Below are 15,906 nucleotides of genomic sequence, written 5' to 3'. Positions count from 1 at the left end.
ACATCTTTCTGTTTCCAAAAAATATGAAACATACTTGTGCATGTAAATATTTATTGTCAATTTATATAATTCATAATTATATAATATATAAATATGTGTCATCGTGTCCTACATTTTAGATATTATACCTATCTTTGTATCCGTATTCGTGTTGTGGCAGTGTATGTATATGTGTCATAGATACTAAGTATATTTTATTTGTTGGTGTTTAGTTTTTTCTTTGTAAGGCTATATATAACTTATATATTTCCAATTGAAGAATGTGTCATTATGAATAGAGCAAAATGTAAAATTCTAAAGCTTTAAAACATGGATACAACTCATGTATGTTATTTAGGTCAATAATCAATGACTCTTAGATGGCATGAAAAATCCATTGTTCTTGCCAACTTTTCTTTTACATTTTTATAGTTATTTATTCTATCCATAATTCATTCCTTCTTTTTTTACATATGGCTCTTTATTTTTCTTATAAATTTTGTTTCTGTCTATAAATTTCTTCTTTCTATTACTCCTGCTATGTGCTTCAAAAGTACAAGTATTTTTTTGTTGCTGTTTATCACATTTATGTAGAGTATTTAGATTTTCAGGATCACATAAAATTATACATAATAATAGTTTATGTATAATTATGTTTAAGTTTAGGTTGAGCTGGTATTGCAATTAATTTGCCTATCTTGATCTTATTATGTATGTTGTTTGTTTGAATAGATGTTATAATTTCAATGGAATTTAGTTAGTGCTTGTGCTATGATTTATCTATTAGTTTAATATATATATATATATATATATATATTTCAATTAAAAATAGTGACATGGATACTGTTAGTTAAATTAAAATAACCTCTAAACTATTATGACTTAACGTTGTGCCTGATTTGGTTGATAAGCTATATGTATTAGTCACTTTCAAACTAATATCGTGTTTTCAAACTAATTGCAAAAATCTGTGATTAGACAGCTATACAATCAAATCAAATAATCATCATACCACAATAAAAAAATCTTAATGTTAATCTTTTTTCGTCATATAATATTATTTATATGTTTTTTATTTTATTTTAAATTATAATAAACAAAGATATCTTTATTGCAAAAACGGAAACCATAACTTAGTGGGAAGACAAGATTAAATATATAAGGGTAAGGAAAAAAAAAAACTTGGTGACATGTCTTACTTTGAAAATTTGAATTTTAAAGCGGAAAATATGATTTGGATTGATTGATTTTCAATTTTATGTCTTACTTTTATTTTATTATAGAAAATATTTAAGAAATGATAATATATATAGTAAGGATAATTACAAGTTATTTGAATTATCAAATAGATATTATTTATAAGGCGTAATAATGATTACACAGCTAACTGTAATGTAATTCTCCAAACATATATATTAATAAGAAAATTATACAACTTAATTGTTTTATTTATATACATTTTCTAAATATTCATACAAATATATCTGATAATTTTTGTATGAATAAGTATAAGTTATCTAATAAACTTAATAAAAATACAAACAAGAAGAATATCATAAATTTATAAATAAAAATATGTAAATACATATGTATAATTCAATTTGATTTATTTTCAAAAAATTAAATTCGATATCCAATCTAAACTAATCACAAAATATTGATCCATTGTTTGGATATCGATACAATTTATAATCAAATTTAATAAAGCACTATATTTCATAAAAATATAACGACACTATTTTCGGGCACAATTTAGGGGGAAACAAATGGAAAACAACAGAGGAATATATTTTGCGGATTTTCTTTTGCATTTTTAGAAATATGAAATTAGAAAATATTTATTTCTCTTTTAGAATATTTTTGAAATATATTATCAATTACAATTGACTCCTATTTTTTTTATGATCACATAATTTGTTTTCTTCTGTTAAAAGAGTGTATTTTCTAACTTTATTAAAACTTTAATTTGTTTGTTTAAAAATTATTAAAACTAAAAAATTTAACCAAACGTAACTTTTAGATATATCTAAAGTAATATTCCAATTAAAAAATAGAAAATATTATTACCATCGATGAATATAAAAAGAAGTAAAAACTAATGGCGCGAGAAGCTTAGGAAAACGAAGCGCGAAAAGTCCTCGAATTGAAAACGCTGCTCACAAAATTGCCGTTTCCCGCCACACTCCCCACTGTACAAAACCACTCTCTCAGCGCTCCTCAACCTTACTCTTATTCTTCTCTCTTCATTCCTTTCTCTTCTCCAAAACTTCCCTCCAATGGCTGCAAAATCAATCACACCCGACGCCGTTTCGACGCTCCTCGCTAACCCTTCCCCCGATTCTTCGTCGGATCTTTCCGACATCGTTGTTCAAGTAGTTGATCTCAAGCCTAGCGGCAATAGATACATGTTTGTTTCTCTAATCTACTCATTTCGTTGCTCCTCCCCCTTTTTTTGTTCCGGATCTGGAATTTCCTGCAATTTTTTTCACTTAATGCATTTTATGTGGTATTTTAGGTTCTCTGCCAGTGATGGAAAAAAGAAACTGAGGGCGATTCTTCCTTCGAATATGTATTCTGAGGTTCTTTCCGGGAACATTCAAAACCTAGGTCTTGTTCGCATTCTTGATTACACTCTCAACGACATCCCTAACAAATCTGAAAAGTAAGACGTAGTTTCGTTGCAGTTATCGTTCCGTACACTAGCTTTCGTAGATGATTCGAGGTTTCTGATTTTTGGTCTGTATGTTTTGTTGCAGGTACCTTATTGTCACGAAATGTGAGCCGGTATCTCCCGCTCTTGAAAAGGAGATCAAGAGCGATGAGCCTGCGATTCTTTTGAAACCCAAGGAAGAGGTTGGTGCGAAGAGTGAAGGTGCTGCTGGGATTCTTTTGAAGCAAAAGCAGGAAGTGGTGACAAAATCTGCTGCTCAGATTCTAAATGAACAACATAGAAAGTGAGCGGTATTTTTGTGTTCTTGTTTCCTTTCAATGCGTTCTGATATTTAGGGATTTTTTTCGCTTACTGTATTCTTCGACATTTTTTTTTAAAAAATTTATCTCTTATTTTATTTTAGTTCGGCTCCTGCTGCACGCTTGGCAATGACACGTAGGGTACGTCCTCTTGTTTCGTTGAACCCTTATCAGGGTAATTGGACGATAAAGGTTAGCGTTACAAGCAAAGGGAACATGCGTACCTATAAGAATGCTAGGGGTGAAGGTTGTGTATTCAATGTTGAATTGACTGACGAAGAAGTAAGCTTTGTTCTTTCTTTGTTTGGGAATTGGATGCTGTTTTTTTGGTTAAGTATAGTCGTTGATGTTATTTTTTCTCTAATTTCAGGGTACTCAAATCCAGGCAACCATGTTTAACGATGCCGCGAGGAAATTTTATGACAGATTTGTTCTGGGAAAGGTTTACTATATTTCGAAGGGGACTTTGAAAGTTGCTAACAAACAGTTCAAGACTGTGCAAAATGACTATGAAATGACGCTCAATGAGAATTCTGAGGTGGAAGAGGTGGCGGACGAAGCAAGTTTTGTCCCAGAAACAAAATTTAGCTTTGTCCAGATTGATCAGTTAGGTCCTTATGTCAACAAGTCTGAACTTGTGGGTGAGTGTTGTTTAGAAGATGCGCTAATTGTTGTGGTTTAATCTTTCCCTCTTTCATTATTGATTGTATCTTACGTTATCTCAGATGTCATTGGAGTTGTTAAGAGTGTGTCTTCAACAATGAGCATTCGTAGGAAGAGTGACAACGAGAGCATTCCAAAGCGCGACATTACTATTGCTGATGAAACGTGAGTATTTACTACTTATCACCTTGAGTGTTTGGTTTTTCAACCATTAGAGTATTATTATTGAGAAACTTTATGTATAGGGAGATTTTAAGAGTGTTCCTATGATAATCAATGTTTTTTTTGAACGAGGTCATTATATTGCGTTGGATGATTGTGATTCATGTAGTGCAGTTGATTTTAGTTCTTACCTTGTAGGATACAGCTTTGTTGAATTGTGTAGCTTTAAATGTGTGCGCCTGACATTTCAGGAAGAAGACAGTGGTTGTGTCGTTGTGGAATGATCTTGCTACTAACACGGGACAAGAGTTACTGGACATTGTTGATAAATCTCCAGTTGTTGCAATCAAGTCTCTCAGGGTTGGGGACTTCCAAGGTATGCTAACCTTTACTTAGATAAGCGCTATGTGACACTGGTGCAAGAGGATCATATATTAAGCGTTCTTGAATATCTGTATCAGGTGTTTCTTTGTCAACTATAAGCAGAAGTGTAGTTCTGGTAAATCCAGACGTACCTGAAGCTAAGAAACTCAGAAGCTGGTATGCCAATATCCGCTACGCTATGCTACTTTCCTTGTTATGGTATTATTTATGATAGTCATACTTTTGTGCTGTATGGTCCGCAGGTATGAATTTGAAGGAAAAGATGCTGCAATGGACGCTCTAGGTTCTGGTTCAAGTCCGACATCTAATAATGGAATTAGATCAGTGTACTCTGATCGTGTTGCTCTTTCTCACATAACCTCAAACCAATCATTGGGGGATATGAAGGTATTTGGTAGCTAATTTTCTTGAATGTTGGACATTGTCAAGATGGTTCCATCTTGTTGTTTGATATGAACATTCGGACAACATAGTATTAGAACTCTTGCAAGTTTGAAAGGATTGTTATGTGATTCACTAACCTGACTTGTGGTCTCTCATGTTGCTTTGAGCAGCCTGCATTTTTCAGCCTTAAAGGATATATAAGCTTCATAAAGCCTGACCAGGCAATGTGGTATCGTGCCTGTAAGACATGCAATAAGAAAGTTACTGAAAGCATTGGTTCTGGATATTGGTGCGAAGGATGCCAGAAAAGCGATGAACAGTGCAGTTTAAGGTATTACATTGATCACCTTTAGTGTTATGTTTTCTATCTGATACATGCATTTAACGTTTTCATTGCCCTTTCAGGTATATTATGGTTGCTAGAGTTTGCGATACAAGTGGTGAGGCTTTCATCTCGGTTTTTAATGATGAAGCTGAGAAGATTGTTGGATGCTCTGCTGATGACTTAGATGACCTTAAATCACAAGTAAGATCAGTAACTCGTTAATTGTTGAAACAGGATGATAGAATGCTTTATTTAACGTTACATGTCATGTTATTGTCAGGAAGGAGAAGATAATCCTTATAATCTGAAATTGAAGCAAGCAACTTGGGTTCCACATCTTTTCCGCGTGAGTGTTAGCCAGAACGAGTATAATAACGAAAAGCGGCAAAGGATTACAGCTCGGGCAGTTGTTCCTGTTGACTTCGCCGCAGAGTCAAGGATTATGCTGGAAGAAATATCAAAGATGAGAACATAAGAGATGGATATGCAGATTTATAGTTTCTATATCTTTTTAAGTCTTTTTGAGTGATATTACTGGTTGTAATTATTAATACCCTATGTGGTTTATCAAACATTTTCAGACTTCTGGAAATATGCGCTAAATTTTTGTCATCCACATGTTCATAATTTTCCATCATGACATTAGTGATTCCTCAAATATTCTTCCCCAATTAGGTAGAAAAGTTTGCACTCTATGTTTTGATTAGATTTTTCATTCAGTGTCATAATACAGTATATTTTACTAATCTTACTCTTTAAAAACTTGTATTTTAGGGCTTAATCTTTGATTATAATTTTAAAATAGATAAGGTTCTAGATTATGATTAGAAACCAATGGTTTATTTAGTCATAATCTTTTGATTTAATTGTCCATCATACTTATTCTAAAATATAAATGAATTGATATAAAATATAACTTTGTTTCTGGAAAGAGTATTAAGTTAAGTGAAACTAAATATTTGAAGTTAAGGACTGGTTTGCGAAGAAGATTTATTATAACTTTGAGATTTGTTTATTAAGAAGTAAGCTTGATTTGATTGGTTTTATATATATTGTTTTATGAATGTGTTTTCTCTGGCCATCTCTTAAATATCAAATACGCCATCTCTGGCCTATCCCATTACTCCCTTATCCTGTATCCTCTCAACCATGCCAACCCATACTCTTCCCAACTTTGAGGATAAAGTTATAGAGGATATTGTTACTGAACCCAACAGACCCAAGATCCAATCACCTAAATGGCTCAAAAATTTTGTTGCAACTAAATAGATATAATATCTTCTTTTTTACAAGCATAGAGAGGCTTATTAGTGCAATCCTTCCCCCGAACCCTTATGTGTTGTGTTGTATGACTATTCTATCCCTACATCTTATGAAAATACTAATTTTACTATTATATCTCTTTATTTCCTTTCTAGGTTAGATTGTAGCATCGCCTCACAATATTGTTTTCTGAATAATATCAAGATAATCATTAAACTAATGGGAATAGACAATAATATCAAGATACATTTTTTGTACTATTAAGCATCTTTATTCCCAACTGGAATTCTGTGGGCATACAAATATCGGAAAATTTCAAAATAGCAACTTAAAAGTAATAGGGAGTCGAGTGTTTAAAGAACTTTTAGATCAAGTTTCTTGTTTTCTTACCATCATCTCATCTAAGTAATTGAATAAATATGAACCTATTTTTTACAATTAATGGAAGCTATTTGGCATTTGAAAGAATATCTACACGCACTTTAAAACATAAACATCCTAGTATTTATTCGTTGAATTTTATTAAAAATCATGTAATGTTACGAGTTTTACTTTTTATTTTAAAAAATCCTTTTATATATCTAATAAATTTTAACCAACTATAAAAATTGAATTAAAAGTATGTTAAACACTAATTATCTTATTAGACAAATTCCAAAACTTTATATGGAGATTTATATTGTGATTAGTGATGTTTGATTTTGCTTAATTGTCAGATAACTTTTTAGTCAAAAGCTCACTTGTAAATATTATTATAAGATTTTTTGAACACAATAAATTAATCCAAACACATAATACAATATTTGAATTCTTGAGATCATTTATAAGAGGCGAGCAACATTGCAATTTTATGCAACAGTTTGGATGCAGTGTTATCATCGTTGTCACTATCATCATCTTGATGTTTAGAGGTCCATTCCTGAAAATGATGAAGACTACCAGTGAAGTCCGTAAACAGACCATCAATGCCTATCTTGTTGATCCAGTAATCATACTCCATATACGGATCTTGACTAAAGTTGAAGTGCAAAAAAGAATTCTCATTTCGGTAAGTATATGGATGCACCTGTAAGGATATTAGCAATTCATATTGTCATGTGTTTGGCTCCAAACCATTCATTCATGGAAGACAATACAAAGATTACAAATTAAAGAGGAGATATGTCAAAACAGATAATGCAAGAAAATGAAAAGTATCAAATCCATAAATCTTACGAGAAAAAATAAGCTTTAAAGATCTGTACCTGCAGATTATGAGCATGTGCCCTGGAAACAAGATCAGTAGGAGTTCGCATATAATTTTTTGCTACAGGTACCAACGTGTCTTTCCAAGGTCCAATTCCTACAACATATTGCTTTATGTAGTTTAGGTATTCATCAGATGTAATCTCCCAGTATGACTGCACATAATCATCACAGTACTATTTTGTTAGACTTTGGAATAGACAATCAAAACAACACTGTAACATAAAATGGAGACAAAGCAAGTATCACTATGATGCTAAGGCAGAAATTAACAAATGCTGCTAAGGTCTGAAGATGTATCACTATGATATAAATTATGAACTTTACAAGTATAACAAACTCCATTAACAAAACATTTTGTTCTGAAAAGTTGTAGACAGAACAGAATAATCCTACAGCAGGTTGCACATATGAGGTAATATGCATTACACACCTGATTGGTGTCTTGCGTTGGAATATCAATATCGTCGATTAACAGAATTTTGGGCAAGTCCGTTTTATTTGCTATATACACAAGTGAAGTTGGAGCAAATGACTGAATGAATATAGGTTGTCTCAGCCAATTTTTTGACAGGTAGGAACCCTTGAACCCATACTTCTGAAGTGTGTCCACAAACTTGTCCTCAAATATTTTTCCATCTGACCATTTAACCTGTTGATTGTATCAAGTCAACTTAATGAACGGAAAGAAGACAAAACCTCTAAAGAACTTGGCTAAAACATAATATTATTATTACGAAATTAGCAAGCATGACATTGTAAAACATTCTAACAGGCATAAGAATTCCTAATGCAATTTGCATTTAGAAACTCCCAACAATATAATCTCACCTCCAGTAATACTCATTATTAGCTTTAATTTGAAAATTGGTGGATTCTATTATATTCTTCAGTTAGATGAATTATATATCAATAGCTCTGCCTTTCATTTAGGCATTTGTTGTATTCTAAAAAGAAATACTCACATGTTGATTGATATATACTGGATATTTTATCTCTGGATATATTCCAACAACTCTGGGTGCCTGCAGTGCTATGGTAATGAACTCTTCAAAAGTGATGATTTGAAACTTTCCTGAAATAGATTCTCAGTAGTTATAGATTAACGGCCTCTTTTTATGTGTGCAAAAGCGATATTAGTTTCATGTAGTAATCACAAGAAAAAAAAGGTCATCAGCAGTAAGCTTTCCCAAAAATGAAAACAGCAAGGCATTGAAGAGGAAAAAAATGAGAGAGACTACTCTGTGGAAGGAGGGACTAACCATTAAACTGTTGATCCCTGTATGTATACCTCTGTCTCACCCTCAATGACTTTAACTCCTTTAATGTGAAATCAACTGCAAATATACATAAAAGTAAACTTATTTTGGAAAATTAGATTATTACAGCATGAAGAAAAATGCTTTAGATGGCAAATAGGATTTTCAACAAAACTAGAAAACTTGAAACATATGCAAACCTTCTAGGATACACTACTAAAAACAATGAAAACAGAGAGCAATTTCAAGCTTATGCATTTATGTCACAGACAGTAGCAATCATATTAACCCCATAATTATTTATTAAGGAAATTTGCAACGAAGCTGAACTAAGGATAGCAAGTTTAGCTACTCTACCAGTAAAGAACCCAGTGATGTTTTCCCCTTGGACTTCATACGTTCTTTTACGATTAGCAAACTCTGCGTAATTTGCAATGTCAGTAGTATTATCAAGGGTAGCATCATGAAAACATATAAGAACACCATCTTTGGATGATAAGATATCAGTTTCAATGAAGTCTGCCCCTTCTTCAATAGCTCTCTGCAAGAAACATTCGTTTTTGGGTAACCATAAGCCAAAGATAGAATTTATGTTTTACTATATCATATACAGTTTACCTAATCATATTTGTGCATAATTGAATTTACTGAAACAATAATTATAGTCAATTTCCAAATCAGAAACAGAATAACGAAAAAAAGGAAAGTAATTTTGCACAAAAATAGACTTCACCGTATATGCAGGATGAGTTGCTTCAGGAATCTCTCCATTTGAACCGCGATGTGCAATGTTGTATGGGCGAAGAGTCTGTAGGGGCTTCCTACTTCCCCCATCACCTTTGCTGGGAAGAGGATAAAAAGGCCTTGCAGTGCACCCAATAACAAGCAGAAGAAACACAAGAGGAGCAAAACCTGTTTTAAGTTCAGATTCATTACACTAAGCTAAGAGATATTTTGACGGAAACACTGTGGGGGGAAAAAACCATTATCACACTCACGCATACATGAAACGCACACATATCTCAAGTGAAGAAAATAAAACGAACACAATGGTATGGATATTATGGTGAATTTGAACGTTGACTCAAACGAGTGATATAACTGTGGCACGATATTCAATGACCTCAAATCTACCAAGGCACAAAAACCATTCAGAAAGTAAATGCGAAAGGGTAGTGGATTAATCAAGAACAACAACTGTTACAGATCACATGCACCCAGATTTCCATCTCGCTCAGATCAACAGGAACAAATAAAGGGATAAAAACAAAATAAAAAAAGGAAGAGAATTCGAAAAAATAAAGGTGAAGGGATCCTGAATAGTGAAAAAGCCTTACTGGATAAGGACGCCATGGAGATGAGTGTGGATATGGTGTGTTCCTCACTGCATCATTTTGAAGCCCAATATGGTTTGAACTGTTAAATAATAGTATCAGTGAGAACAATCTCTCATCTTGACTCCCCGAATATTCTCCGCTTTTTCAGATTCCTTCCAAACATGACAACCTAAATGCATACACCAAATCTGTAACATCCTTCAGTAACATAATTTTTATGTTATCCTAACTATAATTTTCCCCTCTTCTTATGTATTTTTTTTTTATAAAATGATATTGATATTATAACCACCACCCTCCACTCACATAAACTCAATATTTTCCTTTTAAAATGATTTATTGACTAAAAAGTATCTTAATTTTTTATTTTATTTTAGTTGGGTGCTGCTAAGTTTACAATTTTTTTCTATCTCTTAGTATTTTTTCAAGTTGTGATATTTAACTATTCATCATCATGTAAATAAAAAATTAATATTGTTAGTGTAAAAATATTATAAAAAGGTACTTTAATTTAAGATAGAACTTTTCAGAAATAAAAGTGAATGTTTTCAAAATTAAGTTATTATTATAATCGAAGCACTAAAAGTGAATTTTATCCTGCAATTATTTTGTTGGTTACACGAGCAAAGAAAAAAAAAACTAAAACACCCATTGATCACGTTCATAACTTAATAAACAATAAAGTGATCAACCCTATATGTATGTAGCACGAACACTCATATAACATGAAAATGAAAATGAAGATGGATATAATTTTTTAAAATGTAGATACGGAAACACTAATTTATATATTATATAATCAATTATATAAATTGACAATAAAGATTTATATGCATAAGTATATTTTAGTTTTTTTTATGCAGAAAGATGTTTTTATGGTTGGTTCAAAAGGATTTTGTTCCTTATTTTTATAATCATAATACAAATTTATACAATAAGTTTGAGTTTTTAGAAAATTAATGCATTTCTCATTTTTAAAATTGTGCTAGAATTGTCAGAAATTCATGTGCTAAAATTGTAAGAAATCCAACAAATATTTTTGGAATTAGACATTTCATCTACGAGTGTCGATGTCCGATACGTGTGTCTGTATCATTTAAGAGAAGTGTCCGAACCTCATAGGTCCAACCTCTATTCATATAGTTAGTGAGTACAACAAGCCATTAGATTTGGATAAGAAGAAATACATGAGTAATTTTGTTTAGGGTTTAAAAATATAATAAAAAAGGAATAAAACTAATTAAAAAATATAATAGGAAATAAATCTATCTTATTAAAAAATAAAACAAATGAATAAAATTATAGATGATTAAATAGGGAAAATAGAATAAAAATAGAGATTATTTAATGTAAAAGAGGTAAAAGATAAATAAAATAAAAATTTAAACCTTAAAATTGTTTAATTTTAAAAATTGGTATTATTATTTATTAATATTAAAATTTATTATTTGTATTGGTATCGGTAGGTAGTTGGTATGATCTCCTAGAGAATGTAACTTATATAAAGTGAGGAATAAAATTTATTAATTATTAACAGAAATATTTAATAAAACTATAGAGAAATCATAATCAATAATAAAAAATATATACTATTTGTATTTGAGATAAGCCAGAGAAGATATAAAGTTTAAAGATAATAATACTTCAGATTGAGAATATAACATACAACTAATTACAACTCTCATTATGAGCAAGAAAAAAAAACTTCAATACTCTAATTTCATGCCATTAAAACTTAAACTATTATTTTAATTATTATATTTATTCTTTATTGGTATTATTATTTACATTAAAATGGACATATAAACAAAACAGTACACAACAAAACATAAATACATTTATAGGCATAATAAATTAGCAATTATATTATAATGTAAACAAACTTTACACACTTTTCTTCATATTTCAAATGTAATTTCCTTAAAAACTATTCCCTTAGTTTTCACTAAAAAAAAATATATCCAACTTGCATTCACTTATTCACGAAACAATTACATATAATATGAAAATAATATTTTATTACATCCATTTTTTTTTATTGTATATGAAATGAAAACAAAATCAAAGACAAATAGCATACCTTAGTGGCATGACAACAATGAAAACAAAATAAATAAATAAAATACACCTTAGTGGCATGACAACAAACACTTTAGTAAAAGAGTGACAGATCTCACCTAAGAGATGATGCAATCGAAGTACAATCACCACTGAGACATAACATGATGCAAGAAAAGAAGGAAGAAGGAGAACGCAAAGACAAATAATAAGAGTTCTTTACTATAAATGTTTGAATAAGAGGTTATATGATTCTTTACTATTTTGAAAATACTTACCGTTGTTGTAGATACTTTTGATGAGAGTTCCTACTTAATTGTTAGTGAAAGATATCTTAACAAAACATATCTTACACTCATGCAAATAATTATCAACTTTTTCTCTCTTACACATTATAATCTTCTATAACTACCTTAAGAAACCTGTTAATCTAACCTTAATTTTATTTATTGGGAGACATTAATCTAACATTGTTACAAATGTCTTCTCTAATTGCAAGTTCATTTTTTTATAATAAATTCGTGACACCTGCTTTCAAGTAGCTTCAACATCAACATTAAATTCGTAAGACCTGCTTTTAATTCTATTTATTCTTTATTAATAAAAAAAACATTAAATTTTACATGCTACTTTGACATAAACATTTAGTTATTCTTATTCCAACCCTTTCTCATGTTGGGTGGTCATATTCAAGTTCTTATATTGTACTTTATATTAATATTGGAACTTCAATAGTTTATTTTTTTTGTTTTACCATTTTTTTTATGTCAAGTCCTAAAGATTCTTGACATTTACTTAAAGATTTGATATTGGACAAGCATTGTATGTTCGTTAATTAAGAAGTTGCTATCATGTGGGGGAATGAGCATCTTTAGTATGCAAATTCTTAAGTATTATTATATGCACACTTATAACAATTTTTATAGATTTCAATTAAATTTTAAAGTTATGTTATGTCAAAATTTTCGGACTTTCTCTCTCTCTAGCAATTGTGCTTTGTTATTGTTAATAATAATATATATACAATGATATTATATATTATATATTATTTATTTACTTAGATAAGTTAGCACTGTTAGTTTTATAATAACTGTTTGAATAAATTATATATATATATATATATATATTTTGCAATATAGTTTAATATATTATAACTAAGTATAGAAAGAATTGTTAAGTCTAGAGGACACCGGGGCAAAAAAGAATTGTGTCTGTTTATAACATTTAAACATTATAAATACAGTACTTGGAAATAAAATAGTTTATCTCCCGTTGAAGAAATAAATTCTTTTAAAATAAATTCAATTTATATCACGATCTCTATTTAAAATATTTCAGACTTATAAGAATTAACATTTATTTTTTAATATCTTTTAATCACAAAAATCTCAACAGTTAAAATTATGTTTTTTGTTTTTTTAACATTTAATTACTAAAATGTAAATACATTCTATTATTTATTTTTCTTCTATCTTTTCTTTTTCATTATTTTAAATTTTCTATAGGTGATGAATGGTTAATAATATATGGTAAATAAAGCTCTAGCTTATACATGTTTCTTTAATTATTATTGTGATGTGTGATACTATGTGATACTAGTCACTCAAATTGAGCATTTGAATGATTTCATTAATGTATATAGTGTTTTTTTTTTCTAATCTATTCTACATTTAAATAAATTCCAAGAAGATGTACAATTTTTGGGAAAGAAGATAACACATACTAAGGAAGAATTAACTCACCAACAATATAAACAACTTGTAGCTCTCCTCAACAATTACAAATAGATTCCTCTCAACAACATCTTAGCATACTTCTAAGCATGTCACCACCACCTCATATGATAATGTCACTAATCATGCAAATTCAGGTATTAAATATTTTATTCAAAATTAATTCTTATATTAATTATTTTCAATAACATACTGAGTGTTGAAGTTTTTGTTTTAATATTTTTCTCAAAATGAGTTCACCTTTTTTAGTTAGACATCTAAATATGATTATTGGAAAGAAGTCACAAGTACGAAGTTACTTGTTCTTGAGAAAAAACAAACTTGGTCCCTAGTGAATCTTCCTCTAATAAAGCATCCTATTAGATGTAGATGAGTTTACAAGATCAAGCATAAGTCTGGTGGTACAATTGAAAGATTTAAAACACACTTGGTCATTAAGGGGTATATACAAACATATGTTTAAATTATTTTGAAATCTCCTCTTCTAACAAAATTTAATATTGTTCAGTTTGTTTTGTTAGTTTCAACAATAGAGGGGTTGATTTTTAGAGCAATTTGATGTCAATAATACCTTTCTTTATGGTAATTTGTAAGAAGAGGTGTATATAATTCAACAACTAGGTTTACATCTTAATCATTCACAAAAAGTTTGCAAATTGTGAAAGTCTCTTTATGGTTTGAAACATGTTAGTAGAAAATAGAATTTTAAACTTACTTCCAGTCTTATATTTTTTGCTTTTGTCCAAATTACTTTTGATTACTCCTTGTTTGTAAAGAGTCCAAGTTCCTCTTTGCTTGTCATTCTTTGTGAACATTGATAATATGATTCTCATCGAAAATAATGTAGTAGAATTGAATGCTATCAAGAATAATCTTCATACTAGTTCTAAAATCAAGGACCTTGATCCTCTTTGTTTTTTGTTAAGATTGAAGTTTTATCCTTCTAGTAATGGTATGATACTTAACAAAAGAATGTATTGTCTTGACCTACTGTTTGACGGTGACATGTTAGCTTTCAAGTTTTCAAGTCAGATCATCTTCTATGGATCCATATTGCTTGTTGAAAATTGACGAAGGGAAATTATTGAGAAATTTTCTTTATTTAATTAATACTCATCTAAAAATTTGTTTTGTTGTCCAACACTTTAGTCAATCCAACCTTATATACAAATTGCACATCATGTTCTCAAATATTTAAAGGTATCTCCATATAGACCTATTTTTCCTTCATAAAGTAATGTTAACATCCAAGTTTTTTCAAATTCTGATTAAGTCTATTGTCTTGATAGTATACTTTCTAGCACATGATTTTGTATTTCATTTGGGGATGTTTTGGTTTCTTGGAAGTACAAGAAGAAAAATACTCTCTAAATCCTTTTATAAATCTGAATATAAAACATTAACCTCACTCACAAGAGAATTTCAATAATAAAATTATTTATTTAAGAAACATACAAAGTATATTAAAATTGATTGTGATTTAATCACATTCAAGATAGTCTCATTCACTTTATCCCTATTTTCCACTTCCAATCAAGTTGTAGACTTAAACACTAAACCTCATCTTCCTCAAGCATTCAAAACATTTTTTTTCCAAACTAAACATTTACATAAAAGTAATATTAACCAATGCTAATCTCACGTACTCTCATAAAATATATAATTAATAATATGAATTAAAATTTCAACCATGTGAATAATTCAATGCTTTGTATATAAATATTTTTCTTGGTTCTTTATAAATTAATAAGAGAAAAATAATCATTCCTTTTTATTTTATCTTTTCTATGCTATTAGTGATGAATTGTTAATGATATTTTTAATCTACATTAAAAATATATATTATTGATGAATTTAAAAATTTAAATTAAAATCCTCCATGTGACAATTATAAAAAAAATAATCTAATAAAGGATCTTTATAAATAAATAAATTCAAGATTTTCATGTTTTAAAACTATCAGCAACTTTAAAACAACTTCTTTATTCCAAACAACATACATATGTTTTAGTAATTTTTAATAAATGAAATAAAGAATATAATAAAAAAAATATTTTTTTCTTGAGAAAGTATTTTGTATTCTTAATTATACAAGTTCGGCTCCATATTTTTTTTTTCATTTGTTTTCAACACCAATGTGAAGG

At 29.6% G+C, this 15,906-nt stretch overlaps 2 protein-coding genes across 2 annotated transcripts; one reads left to right on the top strand and one right to left on the bottom strand.

Annotated features, from left to right (window-relative positions):
- Positions 1-2,086: 2,086 nt before the first annotated feature.
- LOC137807711 (replication protein A 70 kDa DNA-binding subunit B) lies at positions 2,087-5,479 on the top strand. Its single transcript, XM_068608476.1, has 12 exons — positions 2,087-2,386; positions 2,495-2,641; positions 2,736-2,933; positions 3,054-3,231; positions 3,320-3,590; positions 3,675-3,777; positions 4,026-4,150; positions 4,236-4,314; positions 4,401-4,545; positions 4,713-4,873; positions 4,948-5,068; positions 5,148-5,479. The coding sequence occupies exons 1-12, from the start codon at positions 2,256-2,258 to the stop codon at positions 5,340-5,342; spliced, it is 1,854 nt and encodes a 617-aa protein (XP_068464577.1). The 5' UTR covers positions 2,087-2,255; the 3' UTR covers positions 5,343-5,479.
- Positions 5,480-6,851: 1,372 nt separating this feature from the next.
- On the bottom strand, positions 6,852-10,193 carry LOC137807710 (glycerophosphodiester phosphodiesterase GDPD6). Its single transcript, XM_068608475.1, has 8 exons — positions 9,972-10,193; positions 9,368-9,546; positions 8,992-9,175; positions 8,638-8,712; positions 8,341-8,450; positions 7,809-8,027; positions 7,375-7,530; positions 6,852-7,196 (listed from the first exon to the last, which is right to left on the bottom strand). Exons 1-8 carry the CDS (start codon positions 9,985-9,987, stop codon positions 6,948-6,950), a joined length of 1,188 nt encoding a protein of 395 aa, XP_068464576.1. The 5' UTR covers positions 9,988-10,193; the 3' UTR covers positions 6,852-6,947.
- Between the last annotated feature and the right edge of the window lie 5,713 nt (positions 10,194-15,906).

This window comes from Phaseolus vulgaris, chromosome 3, assembly GCF_000499845.2.
Source record: "Phaseolus vulgaris cultivar G19833 chromosome 3, P. vulgaris v2.0, whole genome shotgun sequence".
NCBI lineage: Eukaryota > Viridiplantae > Streptophyta > Magnoliopsida > Fabales > Fabaceae > Phaseolus > Phaseolus vulgaris.
Note: the sequence above shows the minus strand (reverse complement) of the source record. Positions and strands in the feature narration are given on the sequence as shown.

Bases quoted from the DNA above. Each gene is read 5' to 3' on its own strand.
- LOC137807711 (XM_068608476.1), top strand. From the start codon at position 2,256: ATGGCTGCAAAATCAATCACACCCGACGCCGTTTCGACGCTCCTCGCT. The intron at 3,232-3,319 runs GTAAGCTTTGTT...CTCTAATTTCAG, and splicing joins TTGAATTGACTGACGAAGAA to GGTACTCAAATCCAGGCAAC. The intron at 4,315-4,400 runs GTATGCCAATAT...TATGGTCCGCAG, and splicing joins GCTAAGAAACTCAGAAGCTG to GTATGAATTTGAAGGAAAAG.
- LOC137807710 (XM_068608475.1), bottom strand. The intron at 9,176-9,367 runs GTGAAGTCTATT...TGTTTCTTGCAG, and splicing joins CAACTCATCCTGCATATACG to AGAGCTATTGAAGAAGGGGC. The intron at 8,451-8,637 runs GTTAGTCCCTCC...AATCTATTTCAG, and splicing joins CAGGGATCAACAGTTTAATG to GAAAGTTTCAAATCATCACT.